This window comes from Carassius auratus, unplaced genomic scaffold (genome assembly GCF_003368295.1).
Source record: "Carassius auratus strain Wakin unplaced genomic scaffold, ASM336829v1 scaf_tig00217156, whole genome shotgun sequence".
Taxonomy (NCBI): Eukaryota; Metazoa; Chordata; class Actinopteri; order Cypriniformes; family Cyprinidae; genus Carassius; species Carassius auratus.
This window is the reverse complement of record NW_020528920.1, coordinates 27,256-51,906: the sequence shown is the minus strand read 5'-3', so window position 1 is coordinate 51,906 and position 24,651 is coordinate 27,256. Positions and strand designations below refer to the sequence as shown.

Sequence of the window (24,651 nt, the reverse complement as noted above, 5' to 3'; positions counted from 1 at the left end):
ACTCAGAGTGTTAAATTAACACTGGGGATTTTGCTGTGTAGGAAGCAAGGTGGCTGGTGGCCGATATTAAGCTGATATATATGATATTACATAATTTAATTTTAAAACATGTATATGTATAATCTTTTTGTTTGTTTGTTTGTTTTTTGGCCCTTTGTGATGTCAACCACTATTTCTGAGCACTTTATATATGTGGGACAAATTGCATGGGATCATTTTGTGATCATTTTGCATCATTTATTTGAATCTTGAAGACTTGAAGTTACTATATGCTGCCACAAGTATTCTTAAATAAAAATCTCATCAATGGCAAATGAACACCAGAGCAACATAAACGGATTTCATTTTCAATTCGGGGGGTTTAACTGTCCCTACAAATCACTGAAATCCAGCAAGATGATACTGGAAGTCTAAAACAAGCCACTGCTACCTAATGTTTAATGTGGTAAATTCTTAATGGTTTTTCTGTTATGTTGCATGTGTAAGTACCTGTTTGGACAGCAGGCAGTGCATGAGGAAGATGAGCGCCCCCTGGAGAGTGTTGAGGATGATGAAGAGGTACAACATCACTTCAGTCCCTTCCTCCTTGAAGAGGAAGAAGCCAAAGACCCACGTTCCTCCGAGAACACACAACTGAGCCACAGCAGTCACCGTGAAACTCCTACACACCAAATACACTTCATCAAAACCAATGACAGAAGTCAAATCAAGAATGACTGAATCTGTTCAATACAATACAAGATCGCACACCTGATCTGGTTGAGTTTGGAGAGGTCTGGATTGAGACTGGAGAACTTTTTAGCCAGTTTCCACACAGTGATGATGAAGACAAAACCATTGAGGATCACAATGATGCAGACGGGTGCGAAAAAACTCAAGATGAAGTAGCGATCAAGAGAGAGCCAACAGCTGGAACATGTTAGAATGATAAATTAATCACAAGTTCATCCCTCTTTCCCTTTCATAATTCCTTTGAAAACGTATTTCTTATTCAGACAAGACTCTGGGGACATTTTTCTACAGGCTTTAGTTTATATATCACAGATATGTACCCTAATTTAAATCATGTGTTTGCACCTAAGATGAGACGTCAATACTTCTGGTACATTTCTGAATATCAGTATTCATAACTGTCAAAACTTTAAGAAGTACTCTAGCATATAGAGCTTTATAGTTGAGTCTTTATTATATACTCTATATTATATACAGCGAGCTGTGTGCATGATTATTAGCCAATTTACTGATCATATATTTTTTCTAAGCGTATTTTACCAATTCCAGAAACTCACTGTCTACTGGTCCCATATCCTGCTGGGAAGGCGATGGCAGAGATGGTGACGATGAAGAGAGGGACTCCGTATCCGACCAAATACATGTAGAGGTGTTTTAATGTGGTGTGAAACACCAGCACAACCATCCGGTAGAGCTGAACCCCCTCCAGCAGCATCCAGCAGAACGCAGACAAGAAGAAGAAATGAAGCAGACCGGCCACAATCCCACACGCTACCTGAGAGAGAAACACACGTCAGGGCATCCTCAGGATTGCTTGCATTTGTCTTTTTTGACTTCTTTTCATCTTTAAGGTAATGTCCAAACTAGTTAATCAAATCAGGTTCAAGTGTGCTAAATATTAGATACCCCCAACTATAAGCAAACCACAAGGTGACACTGGCAAGGAACACAAACTCCATCAGTGACAGAAATGGAGAAACAAACTTTAGGAGAATCCAGGCTCAGTCGAGAGCCAGTCCTCCACTGGCCAGGCTTCAATACAAGTAAGATTGTGGATTGATTTCTTTCAGAAAACTCATACAGTTCCTTGTCCTTGACGAGTAGGATACATCAGGATGCTTTCTTTAATGATGATTTGTGCCTATGACTGTATTGTTGACAAGGTCTATGCAGTGGATTTGCTTAAAACCTCTCACTGCCCAGTATGGACAAGGAAGCCTACTGTGAAGTCTTCTGTGCTCCCTGTAATGACCATGAAGGCATTATTTGAACTCTGTGTCTCCTGTCACGGCCACTAAAGCTGTCCGTGGACTCTCTGAACTCCCTGCTCCAGCATGGGCTTCTGCTCCACTAGTCCCACTGAGGAAAACTAGATCCACCCCTTTTTCCACATTTGTTCTCTGCTCCATCATGGTCTCCAACTCCACTGTGGTTGATTTCCTGCTCAATCTTGATGGGCTTAATTTGCATCTGGTCTGCCCTAGAAATCTCCTGCTGCCCATTTGCTCTGTTCTGGTGGTCTTCTTTCCCATATGTTACAACCCTGCTCTACCCTCCTTTGTGGTCTTTGACTCCGCTCTGGCCACCTGCCTTGTTGGCTTCCACACTAATTACCTGCATTTGCTGGCTTCATATTGGTGCCCTGCACTGCCTTGTTCCTTCCCCACTTCCACCTCACTGAAGGTGCCTGTCTTCCCTCCCCTGATCCACCTCCAACTCTACCACCCATACACATACACAATTATGTTTTATAAAAACAAAGATTAGTGAAATATGTTTTACAAGGAAATATTACTTCAGTCTGTCTACTTCAAAATGGTACTTTTTGTGAAAAATTACTAGCAATTTATGAATGAAGAAATGCTTTATTCACCACGTTTTTCATTATAAAGGTCATCTTTCTTGGTATTCAGTGAGCCATCTTTGATATTGTCAGAATAATGTCTAAACACTTTTCTTATTCAACACACCTGATTGGTGAGTCATGGAGATCCCACAGAGGAAGACGAGGTCTGCGATGAAGAGACAGATGCTCAGATGGAGATGAATGCTGGTTTCGGGTTCCTTGGATTGGAGCGGCAAGAACAGGAATGTCAGGATACAGAGAAACAAACAGACCAGAGACAGAACTAAACCCACACGCGTGAATCAAACACCAAATCAAATGCGTCCTGGAGGAGAGGAAGTAAAAATAATATCATTTAATTTAATCTAAAAATCCAAATGAAAAATGTGAAAATCTCAGTTTGCATGTACCTGGACAGGATAGAGAGCCATGAGCACAGCGAAACTACTGAAATGAGACAGTAACACACTGTATGAGTGCGGTTAGACCACGACCTCTCACAGCCCTCCTCAGACCACGCCCCCTCAGCCTCATCCCAGTACACACAGGAGTAAGCCACGCCCTCAGACTCCGCCCTCTCCTGAAGAAGAAGATTGATGGACAGTTCAGAAAACAGATTGATTTTCTGTAAATGAAATGTGTGTGTCTCCAGTGAGATCTTGTGCTGGTCATTAGCTGATCTGTCAGTATCTTCACCTCCACGTGTCTAAAGACGAGCGTCACCGACTCTGACAGATGCTTGGTTTTCTGCATTACTGACGACGGCCGTCACCACTTTAGAGTTGAGTTGATAAGTGACACTTCTCTCTTTATCATCTGATCTCTCATTGCTCATCTTGTGGAGCAGATCACTAGATGAGTTCAGATCTTTATAACTGACCAGAGCCACGAACGCAAAACCTGTAAACAAGAGAACATTCACATTTCGTGAAAATACTGATGGTTTCGTTGGTACCTATGATATATGTGCACTGGTTTTAGTTGTACCTGGATATGATTTGCCTACAACAGCTTCCCAGCTGGTGCTGAAGAGGGCGGAGTCTGTGCTCAGAGTGACACGCCCACTGGGTGGAGTCTGACCCTGCATGACTGCAACCTCAGCAACTGTCAATCACATGGACATTCAATTCAATTCAATTCAAGTTTATTTGTATAGAGCTTTTTACAATACAAATCGTTACAAAGCAACTTTACAGAAAAATTATGTTTTCCACAATATTTAGGACATACAGAACAACTGATTTAAGTCTTAATTAAGCACCATTAAACCTGAATGTGCGTGTAAATCCCTCTGAATAATAAATATGCCTTATTTTCAGTATTCAGTAACACAGCCTGACTGTGTCTGAACTGTAATGCATGTGGTTTCTCACAGGTGTTGTGCGTCTCCATCCTGGTCACAGGCTCTTTCAGCTGAGGTTCCAATCAGACGCATGCTGTTCTCCACCGTGTCCAGAAACTGATTCAGCGTCTCACTATCAGCAATGTTTCCTTCAGACAGCAGCTCATTGGTGGAATTGCACACATTCTTTGGAATAAATCAGAGACGTTCATTCATCAATGGGCAAGTACATTATCACAAACTACAATCTGAATAAATACTATATCGTACAATGTGTGTTTCACCTCCAGTAATTTCTCTCCAGTGGAATGTTCTCTGCGTGGATCATTCAGAGACTCACAGCTGTTCTTCAACAGTGACATCAAATACTTTAACTAGAATAAAATACATGGAAGTCTACAGGTGCTTCTCAATAAATAAGAATGTCAATGAAAAGTTCATTTATTTCAGTAATTCAGCTCAAATTGTGAAAACTCATGTATTAAATAAATTAAATGCACACAGACTGAAGTAGTTAAAAGTTTTTGGTTCTTTTAATTGTGATGATTTTGGCTCAGGTTTAACAAAAAACCCACCAATTCACATCTCATCAAATTAGAATATGATGACATGCCAATCCGCTTATCAACTCAAAACACCTGCAAAGGTTTCCTGAGCCTTCAGAGTGGTCTCTGACAATCATTGACACCCTTCACAAGGAGGGTAAGTCACAAAAATTAATTGCCAATAAGCTGGCTGTTCACAGAGTGCTGTATCCAAGCATGTTAACAGAAAGTTGAGTGCAACGAAAAAGTGTGGAAGAAAAAGATGCACAACCAACCGACGAGAACCGCAGCCTTATGAGGATTGTCAAGCAAACTGGATTCAAGAATTTGAGTGAACTTCACAAGCAATGGACTGAGGCTGGGGTCAAGGCATCAAGAGCCGACACACACAGACGTGTCTAGGAATTTGTCTACAGTTGTCATATTCCTCTTGTTAAGTCACTCCTGAACTACAGACAACTTCAGAGGCGTCTTACCTGGGTTAAGGAGAAGAAGAACTGGATTGTTGCCATTGGTCCAAAGTCCTCTTTTCAGATGAGAGCAAAATTTAATTTGGAAACCAAGGTCCTAGAGTCTGGAGGAAGGGTGGAGAAGCTCATAGTCCAAGTTTCTTGATGTCCAGTGTTAAGTTTCCACAGTCTGTGATGATTTGGGGTGTCATGTCATCTGCTGGTGTTAGTCCAATGTATTTCTTGAAAACCAAATTCACTGCACCCATTTACCAAGAAATCTTGGAGCACTTGCACATGCTTCCTTCTGCTCACCAGCTTTCTGAAGATGCTGATGTCATTTTCCAGCAGGATTTGGCACCTGCCCACACTGCCAAAAGCACCAATAGTTGGTTAAATGACCATGGTGTTGGTGTGCTTGACTGGCCAGCAAACTCACTAGACCTGAACCCCAGAGAGAATCTATGGGCTATTGTCAAGAGGAAGATGAGAAACAAGAGACCAAACAATGAAGATGAGCTGAAGGCCACTGTCAAAGAAACTTGGGCTTCCAGACCACCTCAGCAGAGCCACAAACTGATCACCTCCATGCCACGCTGAACTGAGGCAGTAATTAAAGCAAAAGGAGCCCCTACCAAGTATTGAGTACATGTACAGTAAATGAACATACTTTCCAGCAAGCCAACAATTTTACAAAAATGTTTTTTTTTTTTCAAGGGGGGGGGGGGGGGGTTATGAAGTATTCTAATGGGTGGGATTTTGTTAAATTTGAGCCAAAATCATCACAATTAAAAGAACCAAAGACTTAAACTACTTCTGTCTGTGTGCATTTAATTTGTTTAATACACAAGTTTTATAATTTGAGTTGAATTACTGAAATAAATGAACTTTTCCTCGACATCCTAATTTATTGAGAAGCACCTGTACTGGCATATTTACACGACTGAATGAGGCTGCTCTGTGCCTGTTTAAATTTGAAAACAGTGATTTGCAATGCTTATGCAACGTTAAAATAACATCCTCTTAATCTTACTCACAATGCAGCACTTGTATAATGTTAACATTCAGCAAATATCAATAACACAATCACAAATAATGTTTTTTTTCTAACAGCATATTCTATCAACATTTTATGAGAACAGACATAATGTACAAATAACATCTGAGAATGTTGCTCACAGAGTGTTTTGTCTTTACAATAAGATGAGAATGCATATCAGATATTAACAATTAAAGAGCATTAAATGTTTGTTATTTTAAGAATTTTTTATCATGACATAACTAAAAAGAAAAAGTGGAGATGTCCCCTGGGCATACTACTACTACTAATCAAAGGCAGAAGACCACATGCTACCTTCTCTGGTGTGTGGTCTGCATCAGACTCAGGTTTAAACTGATCACAGTCCATTTCTGTGCACAACAGCAAGAAAGAGCAACATAAGCAAACAGACAATACTGATGAACTTCCATACAATTCTCATTTGCAAAAATATATCAGTGCATTTAAAATGATGCAAATAATAGTTTGCCCTACTGTTGTAATTCTCACCGAAGCATTTAGTCTGGTTGTTGCCATAATTACTTTAACCCTGGTGACATTTGCAGCTGTAGCTGCCTGGATGATTGAAACAGTCTGCATTTCTGCCACAAACATTTGGATCCAAACACTCGTTGATGTCTGAGAGAGAGAGAAAATGGGAAAACAGTCTCTGTTAATGTGTAATTGCACATAATTAGACACACATTGCACATACAGCTGATCTGATCTGATCAGCATCATACAGTGCAAACTGCATTGTAGATTTTGTTAAACATATGTCAAATTACACTGATAGGCCAGAAAAACAAAGCTACCTTCACATTCTGCTTCAGAGCCAGTCGAGGTCTGAAACGCCATATCACCAGATCCAGAAAATTCATCCTCGGGACACTTGTTTTTATCTGACCGGAGGGAAAGACAGCATATGGCATGAATTATTGTTTTATTAGAAATGATCTAATTATAAATTAAGCCAGATTGTGTAATGCAATATTATCAAATGCTTTTACATTGTTTTGTAATTCCCTTTGAATTAAATGCCTTGTACCTTCACACGGGAAGATCTCTTTGAATCCTACATCACAGATGCAGGAGTAACTTCCCCATGCATTTACACACTGAGTATTATCACCACACACACTCGGAAAAATCCCACACTCATCCACATCTGTGTGAGAGATGGACACATGCCGGGAATCAGGAAGGAAACCTGCATTTTAATGTAGTAAGACTAGAACTACAGGTCTAGAATTCCCTCTTTTAGAGCACAAAAGGACAGACTTTCACTTTTGCACTGTTCAGTTAAACCACAAGCTCATAATTACCAACACATGTGTTTTTAACACGTTTAAATCCAACGCCACAACCACTGCATGTTGGCAGAAAGAGACCTGGGAAGAGTAGGAAAAAACAGAGATAAACTGAAATCATAGCAAAAAAGTTCAAAGCATCTAGCATGCAAGCCACACAATGGAAATTGGGTCATAATGAAACTGAAACTCTGTAAGGTAAACAACTTCACTTTATAAATGTGGCTTTATCATTTATTTTCACATATATATTAAATATTAGAAATGTATTTGTTTGATTTGAGCTAAGCGTTTACACCACAAATAAGGCAGGAAAACACAAATATGGAAATATTATTTGTAGCAGTGACATTACAACACACACACACACACACACTAAAAATATATTTATCTATTCAGCAACTTACATAAAATATTTAACTGGGAGAGCATTTGAAGCAGGTTCTGTGAGTAAAATATTTAAAGTGTTACACATTTATTCTTCCAGAGTGAACTTTATTACACTCCGAATTTTTGGCTTGTATTTCAAAAGTGGCTTCATTCCAGACATATGTCATTATTAGACTGTGATCTTAAAGTGTGAGTATTGCTGGAGGATAAATACCTTGAATTTTTGCTAATAGCATGATTGTATTTAAGGTTTAAGCTCCATTTAACGGATGGCAATATGAAGCGACAGTATTTGCAAAAACCTCTTCTTTCATAACATGACAGACATACTTGTGGGTTTCTTTTGTTCTAGTGGTTTTATGTATTAATGGCATATACATATAAGTTATATATGAGTGTGAAGAAAATAACTACATATATATAGATATCACACATTTAACAATCATTTTCTAATCATTAACAGTCCTGTACTGGTTGTTGGTTCAAAACAAAGAGGCATTGTTCATGTTTCAGACTTTTAACAGCTGGTCGAGCTTCATAAGCAGTCTTTGTTACTCAGAAAAGAAACGCAGTTAGTTTCTAACTGTCTCTGAAACATAGGCTATATTTGATCTGAACATCTGCACATCTTCAGTACTTCACAAATGCACTGTAAAACCCGACAAGTTAACTTAACTCAAATCGTTTGAGTAAACTGATTGCCTTGACTGTAATACCTGACAAGTAAACTTAACTCAAACGGTTTGAGTAAACAGATATCCTTAAGTTATGTTAACTCAAACCGTTTAAGGAAACCGATTGCCTTAAACCATTTAAGTTGAAAAAACTAACAGTTATGAGTACTCTGAACTTAATTCAGTTGAGTTCCCTGAAAGAAGATATACATTGCAATTAAGTGATTAAGTGATTAATTGAGCTTTAGTGATGAACACCTGCTGTTAACAAACATAATTACTGAAGAAAAGAGAGAAAGGAACAACAGCTGACTTCAGACACAGCCTAACTCAAACCTGACAAGTTATGTTAACTCAAACCATTTGAGGAAACTGATTGCCTTAAACCATTTAAGTTGAAAAAACTAACAGTTACGAGTACTCTGAACTTAATTCAGTTGAGTTCATTGAAAGAAGATGTACATTGCAATTAAGTAATTAAGCGATTAACTGGGTGCTGATTGAGAATTAGTGATGAACAGCTGCTGTTAACAAACAGAATCACTGAAGAAAAGAGAAACACAAGAACTACTACAACTGACTTCAGACACAGACTTAGATGAAATCAACTTAAATAAAATACATGAAATCTCTCAAGATCTGATTAAACAACCCCACAAACAGCATCACCAGCTCCACTTATTAATAACCAGACTGACTTTATTTCTGTCAGACGTCTACAGAAGATCTTATTGAGAATGAACTAAGGTTTAGATGTTGATTTATTGTTTCATTTGAAGTAACCATGTTAGAGATCAGTGTTTGCTTTAGTTGGGCTCTTGACCCTTGACTTCTGTCTTAGTCTTTTCTCTGGCTGTTATAACCGTGTGTTTTCTAAAACACATTTGTTGTAACTCAAAAGCCCAGAATAAATATAATCAGGTGTTAACCTGTACTTAGGTGTAGGCTGTTATACTTCATATAGGTGATGATAATTATTCATTATTATTCACAAATATTGATCTGTACAGAGTCTAATCTCTGAGGAAACAAATGTGTAATTAGTAGAAGTGGATCTAATACAAGTGACCCTAAGAGTCTGTGATAATCAGTTAATATAAAAATGGATTCATAAACATTTTGTACACATACATTTGTCTTCTATGCAGTAACGGGTCAAACACAGACATCAATAATCAGAATATGAACCTCAACAATGGTGACAAAAAAACATGCTGCAATGCATGCTGGGTACTATTGTAGTACAAAACTCATCCATGGCTCCCAGCATGCTCTGCAGCATTTTTTTTTTTTTTTTTTTTTTATGGTCACCATTGTTGAGGTTCATATTCTGATTATTGATGTCTGTGTGTGACTGTTTGACACCGTGGAAGACCAAACTGTTTGGAAAGTCATTGTATTAACTGATTATTACAGAAGCACTGGCTCTTAGAATCACTTTTACTATAATCAATCAAATTACACAACACATATTTCATCAGAGATTAGACTCCTAGCAGTTCAATAATTGATGATTATCATCACCAATATAAAGTATATCCACCTACACCTAGATACAGGTTAACACCTGATGGCATTTCTTCTGGGCTTTTGAGTTACAACAAATGTGTTTTAGAAACACACGGTTATAACAGCCAGAGAAAAGACTAAGACAGAAATCAAGGGTCAAGAGCCCAACTAAAGCAAACACTGATCTCTAACATGGTTACTTCAAATGAAACAATAAATCAACATCTAAACCTTAGTTCATTCTCAATAAGATCTTCTGTAGACGTCTGACAGAAATAAAGTCAGTCTGGTTATTAATAAGTGGAGCTGGTGATGCTGTTTGTGGGGTTGTTTAATCAGATCTTGAGAGATTTCATGTATTTTATTTCAGTTGATTTCATTTAAGTCTGTGTCTGAAGTCAGTTGTAGTAGTTCTTGTGTTTCTCTTTTCTTCAGTGATTCTGTTTGTTAACAACAGCTGTTCATCACTAATTATCAATCAGCACTTAGTTAATCACTTGATTATTTGAATGCAAAGTTTTAAAACTTACAGGGTTTAAATCAAGGCAATCTGTTTACTCAAACGGTTAGAGTTACGTTTACTTGTCAGGTTTTACAGTGTGTATTCACCACACAAGTCGAAGTCAAATCTACTCACCCACAAGAAGTGCCCACTTCAGCTCCATGTTAGAAACCATAAACATCTGCTGTCTAAGTCAAATACAGTTAATGCTTTTTGCAGGTTTAAGAGATATTAAATTCCTAAAGAACATCTGTCTGCAGCTGTAACTTCGCGTCTCAAACTCTTCAGCTCTTCGTCTGGTACCTTTAGCGGTCTTGATATTCCTCCTGCTGGAAAAAATATATTTCAAAGAAAGAAAGAAAAAAAACTTGGCTACTCATTTTCTTTACAGCAGTGGGCGTGTCTACGGTCAATTCGAGAAAAGATAGACGAGGGTAGACTTATGCCACATTTCCACTGAAATTACCCAGAACATTTGTACCAAGAACTTTTTCCCTATTAACTATTTTTCCCCCTAGACCTAATGCTTTCTGTTTTTCCACCGCGGTCTAAAGTACGGGGTTAGATTTGGCAAATAGTCTGGTGACGTAGGTCTGTGTGTGTTTCTCAATACAAAGTGCGCTGATTTTGGACGTGCATCCTCCTCGGTAGTTCAGACGCATTAGTCTCGGGAGTGTGATTTCCGCGACGACGCGAATCCGGTAATTCTGCAAACAGCAGCGTGCTTGATGACATCAGTCAGCTGACTATGGCTACTGCAATTTTCCTCACTGTATATTTAAATAGGATATTAAATTCCACTGCTTACTTTCATTTTTCATTGAAGATAATAGCCGCAGAAATGATCAATCAAAATGATTTTTAGCACTGTATAATTGATATATGCTTATGTTTTATTTATTTATTTTCCTTTTTATTCAAAACAATTCCAAACATGCTTAATATATCAGTAAATATCTCGATTCTCAAATATGTGTAAGTGAACGCGTTTTTGCACCTTTATAGATTGTTATTTGATCAATAAATGGTGATGGGCAAAGTAGTGTAATCTGTTTAACTACACATAAAAACCCGACTTTTATTTAAGTGCCTTTTCATGCCATAAAATATTTTTAATACGACTGAATTTGAATTTAATGTAAATTTTTATAACAATATTGTAAGTAACTTATTTTAAAACTTTCATTTTACAGAGAGTAAAAGAACGTTATCAAAGAACATTTTCATTCAGTCTAGCCAGAGTTCAGGCACTCTCAAAAACTCCCATTCAAATCACTGAAACACTTCACATTATGAAACGAATATCTTACTTACATTCGTACGCACATCTGCACTTTTTGTTGTTTCTGATGAGAGAATTCGCTAAATAATTCTGTCAGCGAGCAAGAGAACAAAACACCGCGTTTCAGTGATGACTCTTCTCCACGTCTCTGATTGGCCATTGCATTCATGAGCGCAACAGAATAGTTTCTGATTGGTTATCATGAAGCGTTGCACGAACGCGTGTGTCTCTGTCTCTGGCTCAGCGCCAGCCAGCGAACACAGCTTTAAATTTCGCATCTGATGCACACCGAGTACCGACCCAAAGACCCTAGTTCCTGGGTAAAATTCCTGTGGTGGAAAAGCGGCTTTAAATGCTTTATAGATTAAAAGGAATATGATATATGAACTAATTGTAATCATTCCTGCTTAATTCCATAATTTCACTGTAAAAAAAATAAAAAATAAAAAAGGTTGAAAACGATGTTAATAAATTAATTCTGTCGGAGTCTGGTTTACGCTTTTGTTTTGGGCTCTGCAATTAATTCAGGGCACGGTTTATGAGAATCAAATTATTAAAAACAAATTACAATTATAACTGATAGGATACAAATGTCTTTTAAAATGACACTTACATGTGCACTTTTCTATGCGCATCACACATGCTAATATATTCTCATACTTTGTACATATAGTCATTTGTCAATGCAATTAATTAATCTGTTATTTGTAAGTGCATTTTTATTTATATGTACTGCTGTAGAAAGCCTGAACCTCACAAAGAGCATTTAAATGATCACTGACAGCTTGCGCATTATAATTAAATTCGAAAGTGAAAGGGAAAGTAAAAACAAGCGTCTCTACAGTGCTGAAATGTAAAAAAAAAAAAAAAAAAAAAAAAAAAAAAAAAAACTTTAGTTCTGAAATGAGTCCATTAAACTATTTTCAAAAGATTCAGAACAATGTCTCATAATTAAGCCTCTTTAACCTAGCCTAGCAGCTGGAAGAGGTCTATATTTGTACTTATTCAACATTGAGACAAAAGCAAAAACGTATTGATCAATTAGTGGTTACAGATCCAGAGGAAGAAATGTTTTAGCTTCTATACTAACTGTTATTTATTTATTGCAATTATAAAATGAATGACCTTCACAGTCTAATGTGAACTAAACCAAAATACCTGCACACACTTAATAATAAAACAACTAGAGAATAAATCCACACACCAACATGTGATCCTAGTGTTTTTATGGGTCATGATTATTAATGATTTATCAATCTTTCTCCCGCATTCTCCGATCATCCTGCAGAGGTTACGTTTGTCGTCCAAAAACAGAAAAACGTGCACATTGATGTTAAAATATGTGCGTTGCTTGGCTTCGACCTGAAGGGGGAGACAGAATATCACAGAATAATCAGTTGAAAACACTTAAATGTCAGAAGATGAAAGTGAAACTATCTACTCGTCCAGAAAAGTCAATTTCAGCTCCATATTACGAAACAGATGTGATTTCTGTAATCTTTCAAAATCACATTGATTTCCTCTGTCACCTTGCACCCTCGGAGTCTCTGTCCATCTGGCCTTTAGATGTTTATTTCACCTTTTCCAAAAGCTTCTCTCCGGTTTTCCACAAGTTTTTGTTTTCCTGCTCATTTCCCAGAAATCCCAACACTTTCACTTGCTTCCACTCAGTTTTATTTGTGTATTCATTAGTTCTCTCTGTATTTGCATTGAAAAATATCATGTTTAACAACTGCAATCTTTGAGTTATTTAAGAATAATAATACCAGATCTTAATAATTAAATTATTTATGTCAGTTACTAATTAATATCAAACACGGTTGTTACAATTAATTGACAAAACCAAGAGAAAAACTGACTAGAAATATTAAAGCTTAAAACAATAATCTTTTTCAAAATACATTTTAATAACAAAATAAATTCAGGAACCATTTTAGCCGTTCAGATGACAAGCTTATAACTGTAAATAAAGCATATATATATATATATATATATATATATATATATATATATATATATTCTTTCTAAAGTTCAGCAGTTTTCAGATCTTCTGATTGGACAGGAATAAGGAGGACGAATTGACGACCTCCTGTCAAACTGAAGCTTTGTGGATAATCTTCATTTTTTACAAAACTGTTCAAGTGCTTAAGGGTTGGTAAAATCAGAATATGACAAGTGCTTTATATCTTGGACTCTCCTGTGCTGTCTTCGCTCCGTAGAGGTTTCTGTAAGAGTCAAGGAAGAATGAAGAAGCTGAAGAACCAGAAACACTGCTATAATGTCTGAAACACACACACACACACACACCTGAATGCTGCTGATACTGTATTCCACTTTCTTCTTGTGTGGACACATTCGGACAAACAGGGTGTAATACTCCGTCCTGACCTGAAGGATTCAAACATGCAAATTAAATTATATTTGGCTAAATAAATTACAGGTATTTCTGAGCAGCTCCAATCATATGCATTGGCTAATGGCCGACCAATATGGATTTCTTTTTTTGGCTGATGCTGATATATTAGAAAGCAGGATGGCTTAATAAAATATGATATATGTGACCTTAAGTATATATTTTTCAAAATTGAGATTTATACAACATCTTAAAGTTGAATAAACAAGCTTTCCATTGATGTGTGGTTTGTTCGGAGGACAATATTTGTCTGAGATACAACTATTTGAAAATCTGGAATCTGAGGGAGCAAAAAAATCTAAATATTGAGAAAATCATCTTTAAAGTTGTTCAAATGAAGTTCTTAGCAATGCATATTAATAATCAAACATTACGTTTTGATATATTTATGGTAGGAAATTTAGAAAATATCTTCATAGAACAGGATCTTTACTTAATATTCTAATGATTTTTGACCCATACAATGTGTTTTTGGCTCTTGCTACAAATATACCCCAGAGATTTCAGACTAGTTTTGTGCCCCAGGGTCACATATATGATGTTACACTATGTAAATAACATGCATAACCATGAAAGACTGAAATTTACAGTTTTTATACATTTTGTAAATTGTAGACCAAAAATAAATCTGTAATAATCCTAATGTAGTATTTGTCACAAATAATGAAATTGTTTAAATCGTGAATAAAAAGGAAGTAAATGCTGTAACCAACAGTTCACCCAAATAAAGTACTGGGGATATGCATGAAGTAAATATAACATGGATACCAACTGAATATAAAAATTGGATATAGCACAGCACAGTTTGATAAATCAAGAACTTAAACATTATGCTTGAATCTGTGCTCAGATGCGCCTTCCTTAGCACTGTCAAAAGGTTTGGTCACTTCCTAAATAAAAGCCGCTTGTAACACTTATCGGCCAACAGCAAATTTTATCGGTCAATGCCAGTAATATAAAAACTGCAAATATCGGTAAACCACTAATTCAGATTGCTGTGTCGCTTCTGCATAATTTTTCTTAAAGCTTGAAGAATGTCATCAACTGCCATCATACAGACAACCACGAGTGAGATACTTTGTAAATTTCTCCTTATGTGGTTGGAAAAGTGAAACATTTTTATTTTTAGGTGAACTATTACTTTAAACCACTGAGATGTTAAATCTAAAACAAACCCCTGTTAGCAGACGTTCAGTGGGTGAGTGTGTCACCATGTGGTTTCTGAGTCATGATGTGTTTTAGATACCGGTTTGGACAGCAGGCAGTGCATGATGAAGATGAACGCCCCCTGCAGGCTGTTTAAGATCGTGAAGAGGTACAACATGACTTCAGTCCCGTCCTCCTGGAAGAGGAAGAAGCCGAAGACCCACGTTCCTCCGAGAACACACAACTGAGCCACAGCGGTCACCGTGAAACTCCTACACACCAAATATACTTCATCAAAACCACTGACAGATGTAAAATCATGCCTGAATCAGTTTGGGGATAAGAACACACTCAGACCTGATCTTGTGGAGGCTGGAGAGGTCTGGATTGAGGCTGGATAACTTCTGGGCCAGTTTCCAGACAGTGATGATGAAGAAGAAACAATTGAGGCTCATGACGATGCAGACTGGCACGAAAAAACTCAAGATGAAGTAAAGATCGAGAGAGAGCCAGCAGCTGCAACACACATTAGGATAAGATGATGATTACGACATACAAAAGACTCGCTCATCCCTCATTCACATTACTTCCGACTCACACCTCCGACACAGCTATTTTGATGTCCTTGATATACTATTAAAGATAGTTTTTAGTTTTATATTTTCATTTTAAAGATTTAACTAAATGTGTTTTTTTTCATTATTATTTTTTTTTAAATATGGTTTGCATTAATAATTTGACACTTTTTTTATAATTGTTTATAATTTGAGTATTTCTATATAAGTTTTGATTAATACTTATTTTGGATTTAGTATAAGTTCATTTAAATGAAAATGAAAAATGCTACTAGCTTATTTTTCAAGACTATATTGTCACGGTTTTACGCTGCCTGAAGGAACACGGAGTCGAGGATAAACAGAATAAGGCTTTTAATATATCCAACACAGGGGATATCCAACATGGAGCACAGAGGTAGACACACGTAAGTAGCAAGTGATGAATGAAGACCCGACAAAACAGAACTGAAAGGACAAGGCTTAAGTACAAAGGATAATGGGGGAAACACAGGTGGATGGAATCATTAAATTAACAGGGACATGGAACACATGAGGAAGATAATAGACACACCTGGGAACTAATCACGGAAGACAGAAACTGGGTCACTGGGGCAAAAACATTAAATGAGTCCAGGTGTGTGACAGTACTCCCCCCTCCCGGTAGGTGCGTCCTCGCACCGTAGAAACAACAGAGGGAGGCGTGGGTGGGAACTTGGGAGGAGGTTCCGGTGGAGGACGGACTCCCAGGAGGGGGCCAGCAGACAGGGACCACAGAAGGAGGAGCCAGGGAGGAGACGACGGAGGGAGGAGCCAGGGAGGAGACAGGAGCAGGAGGAGCCAGATGGTCCACCAGAGACCAGCCAGGACGGAGATCCAAGGTGGAGTCGACGGCGGGAGGAGCCATGGTGAAGGAAGGGTCGACGACACCAGGGGGCCGACAGGCGGAGACTGCACTGGTGGGTGAGGAGCCCAAGATGGAGCAGCACAGCCGCAGAGCCAGGGTGACGTCGAGGATCCGGAGGGCCTAGGTGGAGCTGAAGGCTCAGGCGACCAAGGCAGAGGCGGGGTCCTGGCAGACCGCTGTGGAGCCGGAGTGACCGAGGATGGAGGTGGAACTGGAGGGAAGGAGGAGCCTGACAGAGCCGGAGGGATGGAGTGACGAGGTGGAACCAGAGGAGTGGAGTCCCGAGGCGGCGGATGGTCGACGACTGACCAAGGTGGAGCCGGAGGGACGAGGGAGCCCGGTGGAGCAGGTGGGATGACAGGCCACGGTGGAGACGAGGGAGCTAAGAGCCAAGGCGGAGCCGCTGGGTCGAAGGACCGAGGAGGAGTCCAGGGCTCGGAGGCTGGAGGCGGAGACAGGGCCTTAACACGCCAAGGCGGAGCTGGAGACTGGCAGTCCAGCGGCGAACCACCGCGCCCCGATGGCGCGGACTGAGGGTGAGCTGCGGGACTGACTGGCACCAGCAGGGATGACGAGGAACTGGCTGGTCTAGGAGGGGGAGAGAGGAGAAGGGTGGGAGGAAGGACAGGAGGATCAGGACTGGACGGAACCAGCGAAAGAGGAGTAGAGGGACCAGCAGGTTTGGGAGGAGGCGGGAGAGGGAGGCTGGGAGGGAATACAGGAGACACAGAAGATTCAGGGCTGGGCGGAACCAGCGGTGAAACAGAAAAATCATGGCTGGGCGGAACCAGCGGAGACACAGAAGATTTAGAGCTGGGCGGAACCAGCGGAGACACAGAAGATTCAGAGCTGGGCGGAACCAGCGGAGACACAGGAAACTCAGGGCTGGACGGAACCAGCGGAGACACAGGAAACTCAGGGCTGGGCGGAACCAGCGGAGAAACAGGAAACTCAGGGCTGGGCGGAACCAGCGGAGACACAGGAAACTCAGGGCTGGGCGGAACCAGCGGAGACACAGGAAACTCAGGGCTGGGCGGAACCAGCGGAGACACAGGAAACTCAGGACTGGGCAGAACCAGCGGAGAAACAGAAAACTCAGGGCTGGGCGGAACAAGCGGAGAAAAAGAAAACTCAGGGCTGGGCGGAACCAGCGGAGAAACAGAAGATTCAGAGCTGGGCAGAACCAGCGGAGATACAGGAAACTCAGGGCTGGGCGGAACCAGCGGAGAAACAGAAAACTCAGGGCTGGGCGTAACCAGCGGAGAAACAGAAAACTCAGGGCTGGGCGTAACCAGCGGAGAAACAGAAAACTCAGGGCTGGGCGGAACCAGCGGAAATGGAGCAGAGGAAATGACTGGAGGAGGTAGGAGTGGGAGACTGAGAGGGTATACAGGGGAATCAGGGCTGGACGGAACCAGCGGGGAAACAGGAAAATTAGGGATTACCTCCATAGACCAGTCCATCAGATCCAGAACTTGCTCCATACGATCTTCAGAGACTGTATACAGCTCACCCTCAGTCGCAGGAGTGTGGGCAGGGCTTTCCTCCACGCCCTCGATCTCCACGAGGACTCCCACGATGCACGGTGTTGCCGGCTCACACACCTGGTCAGTCGCGCTCTCGAGATCCTGTTCCCTGTCAATGGATGGCTCGGGCTCTGCGGCTGCGGTGGGCTCTGGCTCCGTGTAGCGAGATGGTGGCTGGCTGGTCTCTGGGTCGGGAGTGGGGCTGGCGAGGTCCTCTATGGGGCAGACGGTGAGAGATGAGCCATTTCTCGCCAGAGTCCACTCCACGTATGCGGCGAAATTCTCTCGAGGACCATCTTCGGACGACAACGCTCTGCATTTGGAGTTCAGGCTGGTGTTGTAGAAGGTGCAGAGCGCGCCGTCCGGGTAGCTGGTGGCATTTGCTAATAGGAGAAACCATCTGGTGTGGTCCTCGAGAGAGCGTTCTTCCTGCTTCAGCAGAAGGATGAGGAATTCGGGACGATAGAGGGGATCCATAGAAACACTAAGAAAAGAAAAGACTTTGAAAACACAAAAACAAAACGGAGGGAAGAACACGCAGTTTTCTATTTTCTCTTATTAGGTCGGGTCTTCTGTCACGGTTTTACGCTGCCTGAAGGAACACGGAGTCGAGGATAAACAGAATAAGGCTTTTAATATATCCAACACAGGGGATATCCAACATGGAGCACAGAGGTAGACACACGTAAGTAGCAAGTGATGAATGAAGACCCGACAAAACAGAACTGAAAGGACAAGGCTTAAGTACAAAGGATAATGGGGGAAACACAGGTGGATGGAATCATTAAATTAACAGGGACATGGAACACATGAGGAAGATAATAGACACACCTGGGAACTAATCACGGAAGACAGAAACTGGGTCACTGGGGCAAAAACATTAAATGAGTCCAGGTGTGTGACATATATTTTTAAGGGTTTAGATTTCGTTTTAGTTAATTATAATAATCTTCATGCCCTACTGACTTTCTTTGCTCTTCCACAGAAAGTTCAGTCAGACTGCAAGTCTAATTTTAAAACAGATGAATCCTGATTAGATCTTGCCTGTGTATCTTCCTCATATTAAACATGTCACCCGCCCATGGAAGTTATTATGATGATAACAGATTGTGACTGGAATGGCATTACATCTCAGACTCTGTGAATGATTAAACTGGATTTACAGCTCCTGAGTTGATGTTTGACCATGAGGCGGCTGAAGGAGTGTTTCTGAAGCCTAGATATGAATTACTGATAAAAGCAGACCTGCCAAACGTGGAATTTTTTTCTTCTGTTATACAGTGTTTAAGAGTAAACAGTAGGGATGAAAAATACAGTCAGCCCACAGTTCAATAAATACCTTGTTTTTTTAACCACAGTTTTTGGTTTAGTTCTTTTTAACAATTCTATTTTTAAATGCTATTTAAAAAAAGAAAAAAAAAAAAACTCCAGTGCACTTTAATTAAAACTATTTGTATTAAGTCATGAAAACATTGTCTATCATATTTCTACTTGAAATTTATTTTGAGAAAAGTATTATTATTATTATTATTTTTTTGGATTTGACATTATTTAGTGCTATAAACAAATGCAATGTCCGTTTCATGGCACCCTCGCGCAGAAAATCCCAATATGCGTCACATAAGTAATAGAGCTCAGGACGCTCAAGGAAATCCCTAATATGGACAAAAATTACATTTTGTTGAAACTGAACAAAAGATGATAGAAACGCTTTGAGTGATGACATTCAAAAAGAACATTAAGACAATAAACTCTCTACTGTGGCAATGTTTATATGTATTCTTAAAACCACCTCTGGTATTTTAATAATTAAGTATATTTATAATCAATTGCTAATCGACATCTTTATCACAGTTTATAGAATGTATTTCTGCACAATTATGTGATAAGAAGCCACATGAGATTACAGTCATTACAAGGGAAGATACAAGGCTCGTGTTGTTTCTCAGGTGTTTCCTCATCTCAGTGCACACACAAACAGAGCCATCTTGGAGAGACATAAAATGCTCAGTAATTATTTAAAAGCAAAACCAAAATTGGCTCTGACAGGTAGAACTCTTCATTCTTTTGCTGTTGATTGTTTTGAATACTGCGCATGAACAGAGGTGTCACAAGGTGTTTGCATAGTTTAGACAAATTGTACCAGCGTACTTTGAGATCAAAATGCATACCAAAGTGATATAATGCCTTCTGCAGACACACTTCTACAAATAAACAGTGCTGGATGCAGACACTCACTGTCTACTGGTCCCATAACCTGCTGGGAAGGCGATGGCAGAGATGGTGACGATGACGAGAGGGACTCCGTATCCCACCAAATACATGTAGAGGTGTTTTAATGTGGTGTGAAACACAAGCACAACCATCCGGTAGAGCTGAACTCCCTCCAGCAGCATCCAGCAGAACGCAGACAAGAAGAAGAAATGAAGCAGACCGGCCACAATCCCACACGCTACCTGAGAGAGAAACACACGTCAGGGCATCCTCAGGATTGCTAAGAGTAAATGTTAATCTGTGTATTACCAGGGCTGCGTAGTAACTGATTACATGTAATCTACATTAAATACTCATAATTAGATTATATTACATTTTAAAATGCTCATAATCAAATTACAGTTATATTTTTGTTGATTACATCCACAATGTTATTCACACAATACCAGTAAATTATGATTTAAATTATTTATTGATTCTTCTTGGTTACGCAAATATTTACATAAAATGTTTACAATTTTGCAAACATTACAGTAATGTTACTTTAGAATGTTTTCTAAACATTCTAAAATATGTAGTAGTAGTCGACCGATATTGGATTTTTTTGATATCCTGGAAAGCTTCGGCCGATAGGCGAAAAATTAAATGTGTAAAATAAACATACTTTAGATGATAATGTATTTTTCACAAATACATAAATAGTGTGATGAGCGTCCCAACCGACTATCAGCGTTGCCCTGGAAATGGACAAGGAGCACCTGCATCCGCACGTCACAGGCTGATCGGCCACAGCTGCGGCTCGTTCAGTGATGGCCAGATAAGCCATTCAAGGCATGGTGAAGGGGGTGAGACTCCTCTATGCTAGAGACTAAGGCCACTGAGCTCTCACGACTCACCCAGCATTGGCTCATGGATGGAGAGCCCACAGCCAGCCAGGTAACGGAACGCATGGTGGTTAATCGCCTCGTCCAAGCCCTGCCCTGTCACCATCGGAATGCAAAATCTTAAGACAACGCTGGAATTATCAGAGGCGATCAAATTGGCGGAGGCGGCCCACCACCGTGAGGCTACGGAGCAAGCACCGCCATGGTCCCAGAGGGTGGTCCAGGAGCAGTGCGTAACGAAGGGCATCACGTGGCCAGTAGACAGGCCAGTCTCCCCAATCCATGGGATGAGCCACTGCCCACAGTGTCCTCATCCACTCCCGCTTGGACATGGCAGGTAGGCTGTGTTCTTCATAAAGATCTGCCACCTAGAGCCCCCGAGGCAAGGATAAAAATCAACGGTAGTGCTGTTAGCCTCGTCCAAGCGCACATCTTACTTCCCTGTGGAGAAGCTAAGTCCCTGCTGCCGATTGCCTGCATCTATGGTGACACGCGGCAGGTGCCAGCCCGCCGTGTAACTAATTCAGCATCACCTGGAAACTATCCCGTAGAAGTTGGGATGGTAAAGGATCTGCCAGGGCCGGTTCTGCTAGGGAGGGACTGGCCGGGATTTGAGACTCTGTTGGCGCGCAGGAAAAAAACTCTGCCGCCCCTTCTCTTGGCCTCGGATAGCGGGAAAGATGGTGAGTCCCCTTCCCAAAATCCTAATCCCAAGACTGAGACCGTATTGCAGCTAGCGCTTGCCCATCCCTTGGCAGGGCATCTCGGCATGGCTAACGCATCCGGGATCGATTCCATTGGCCCGGCCTAGAAGCCGAGGTAAAGTGGGTTTTTTTTCAGGCGTGCCCCATCTGCCAAAAGACCACACCGAGACCGTCTCCCCCCACACCACTCATTCCGCTGCCCATCATAGAGGTGTCATTTGAGTGCATCTGAATGGATGTGGTAGGGCCATTGCCAAAGTCAGCCCGGGGACACAAGCACATCCTGACGATCGTAGACTACGACACTGCCAAGAACATCGCAAGTAAGCTGTTCCTTTTCTTTAGCTGAGTCGGCATCCCAGCGGAGATCCTGACCGATCAGGGAACCCCATTTATGACCCGAATAATGGCTGATATCTGCCGGCTACTCTGGATAAAGCAGCTACAGACAACCGTCTACCACACCCAAGCAGACGGACTCGACAAAAGGTTTAATTAAATGCTGATTTTGCAGTGGAGTATCTCTTTATAAAGTAAGTAAACACTGTAACCAACAGAGCACTCAGTATTCTGGTAAGTTTATGTCCATTGGGAAAGATATTTTTCAAATAAAGCCAGGGTAACACTGATTTAACAAACAGCACACAGAGAAAAGGACACGAATATGACAGTGGGCAAGTGCATAAAGCACAGCATAATTTGAAATCATGAGTTTAAAATGTTTAGAGCATTAAGGTCACAAGGACCGACCGTCATGCATAGAACATGTGATCATGCTGGATAAAAATGAACAATCTTCACAAGATCTCACAGATGGATTTGATTAAGTTTGCAAATTAAATGTCCATCAGCCATTCAAAGATTTGTTTAATTTATATAAATGCGTATTTCCTTAATGCTGATGGCAAACGAGTAGTACATCAGCCATGGCGATATATCGGTCGACCACTAATATCTAGTAACGTCCACCTACAACGGTTTCAGGTAAACAATCCATGAATGAATTAAAGATGTTTTTGTGCTTATGTTTTGAGACCATAATTCAAGAGCATATAATTTTGAACATGTTCTATTAAAGTTACTGGAAGAATGTTTGTTTGTAACTTTGAGAGAACCTTTCCGGAATGTTGGCCAGAGTTCTGAGAATGTTTCCTGTTAGCTGTAGTTTTTGCACTCAGACACACCTGATTGTGAGTACTGGTGATCCCACAGAGGAAGATGAGGTCTGCAATGAAGAGACAGATGCTCAGATGGAGATGAATGCTGGTTCGGGTTCCTTGGATAGAGTGGCAGAACTTGAAAGTCAGGATGCAGAGAAATAAACAGACCAGAGACAGAGCCAAACCCACTTGTGTGATCAACACCAAATCAAATGCGTCCTGGAGGAGAGGAAGAGGGAAAATCATCAACATTTAATCTAGAATCTGAATTAAATATGTTAAACCCCTGTTTTCTGGCTCACAGATGTACCTGGACAGGATAGAGAGCCATGAGCACAGCGAAACTACTGAGATGAGAGCAGGAACACACTGTATGAGTGCTGTTAGACTCAGTCCTCTTACAGCCCCGCCCAGACCACGCCCCCTCAGTCTCATCCCAGTACACACAAGAGTAAGCCATGCCCTCAGACTCCACTCTTTCCTGAATATTGATTGACAGTTCAGAAAACGGAAAAAAATACATGAATGTTAGATTTTCTACAAATGAAATGTGTCCAGTGAGATCTTGTGCTGGTCATAAGCTGATCTGTCAGTATCTTCACCTCCACGTGTCTAAAGACGAGCGTCACCGACTCTGACAGCTGCTTGGTTTCTTCATTACTGACGACGGCCGTCACCACTTTAGAGTTGAGTTGATAAGTGACACTTCTCTCTTTATCGTCTGATCTCTCATTGCTCATCTTGTGGAGCAGATCACTGGATGAGTTCAGATCTTTATAACTGACCAGAGCCGCAAATGCAAAACCTGTGACCAAGAGAAGATCTCCTCATGAAAGTGCTGATGGTTTCATTGGTACATATATGTGCACTGGTTTTAGTTGTACCTGGATATGATTTGCCTACAACTGTTTCCCAGCTGGTGCTGAAGAGGGCGGAGTCTGTGCTCAGAGTGACACGCCCACTGGGTGGAGTCTGCCCCCGCATGACTGCAACTTCAGCAACTGTCAATCACATGATCACACAGAACTAGGGATATGCCGGTATCATATTTTCCTGTTGCGATTATTTGCCTTTGCTTTTATCACGGTATAATCATGGTATTGAAATTTGAAAAAGGGGTCATAATACAGTATAACAAAAATAACTGAACATTTAAATACAATAAAGCAATACAGAAAAATATAAAGTTAAAAGTTTTACACAGATTAATGTGCAAAAGAACTATAAAGACCAACAGGTATTACTTTAAAAGAAGACGTCATTTGTTAACCATTAACATTCACAATGAGCACTAGCTTCATTTGCTACAGAATTAGTTATTAATCTTTGTTTAAAAAATACAAGTCTTAGTTCATGTTATGTCATTAAATAACACAGTTGCATCTTTTGATTTTAACAACGTCTTATTAAATATTGGAATATCTAAGATTAATGAATGTTCGGAATAATTTTTCATTGGCAGTTTATGTTAACTAATTAATCAGAATCAGAATCAGAATGAGCTTTATTGCCAAGTATGTTTA

General features: G+C 40.4%; 1 protein-coding gene and 1 pseudogene across 1 annotated transcript in view; both read right to left on the bottom strand.

The window, feature by feature from the left end:
• Positions 1 to 489: 489 nt before the first annotated feature.
• Positions 490 to 10,986, bottom strand: LOC113100066 (CD97 antigen-like; annotated as a pseudogene).
• A 1,842-nt stretch (positions 10,987 to 12,828) lies between these two features.
• LOC113100068 (adhesion G protein-coupled receptor E1-like) overlaps positions 12,829 to 24,651 on the bottom strand; it is a 28,644-nt gene continuing 16,821 nt past the window's right edge. Inside the window, exons 13-21 of the mRNA XM_026264936.1 lie at positions 24,013 to 24,129; positions 23,731 to 23,933; positions 23,439 to 23,609; positions 23,153 to 23,347; positions 20,405 to 20,622; positions 15,537 to 15,695; positions 15,280 to 15,451; positions 13,928 to 14,008; positions 12,829 to 13,845 (exon numbers count right to left, since the gene is read on the bottom strand). Of these exons, the coding sequence (XP_026120721.1) occupies positions 13,801 to 13,845; positions 13,928 to 14,008; positions 15,280 to 15,451; positions 15,537 to 15,695; positions 20,405 to 20,622; positions 23,153 to 23,347; positions 23,439 to 23,609; positions 23,731 to 23,933; positions 24,013 to 24,129 (1,361 nt within the window). The 3' untranslated portion in view covers positions 12,829 to 13,800. The remainder of the gene's footprint in view (positions 13,846 to 13,927; positions 14,009 to 15,279; positions 15,452 to 15,536; positions 15,696 to 20,404; positions 20,623 to 23,152; positions 23,348 to 23,438; positions 23,610 to 23,730; positions 23,934 to 24,012; positions 24,130 to 24,651) is intronic.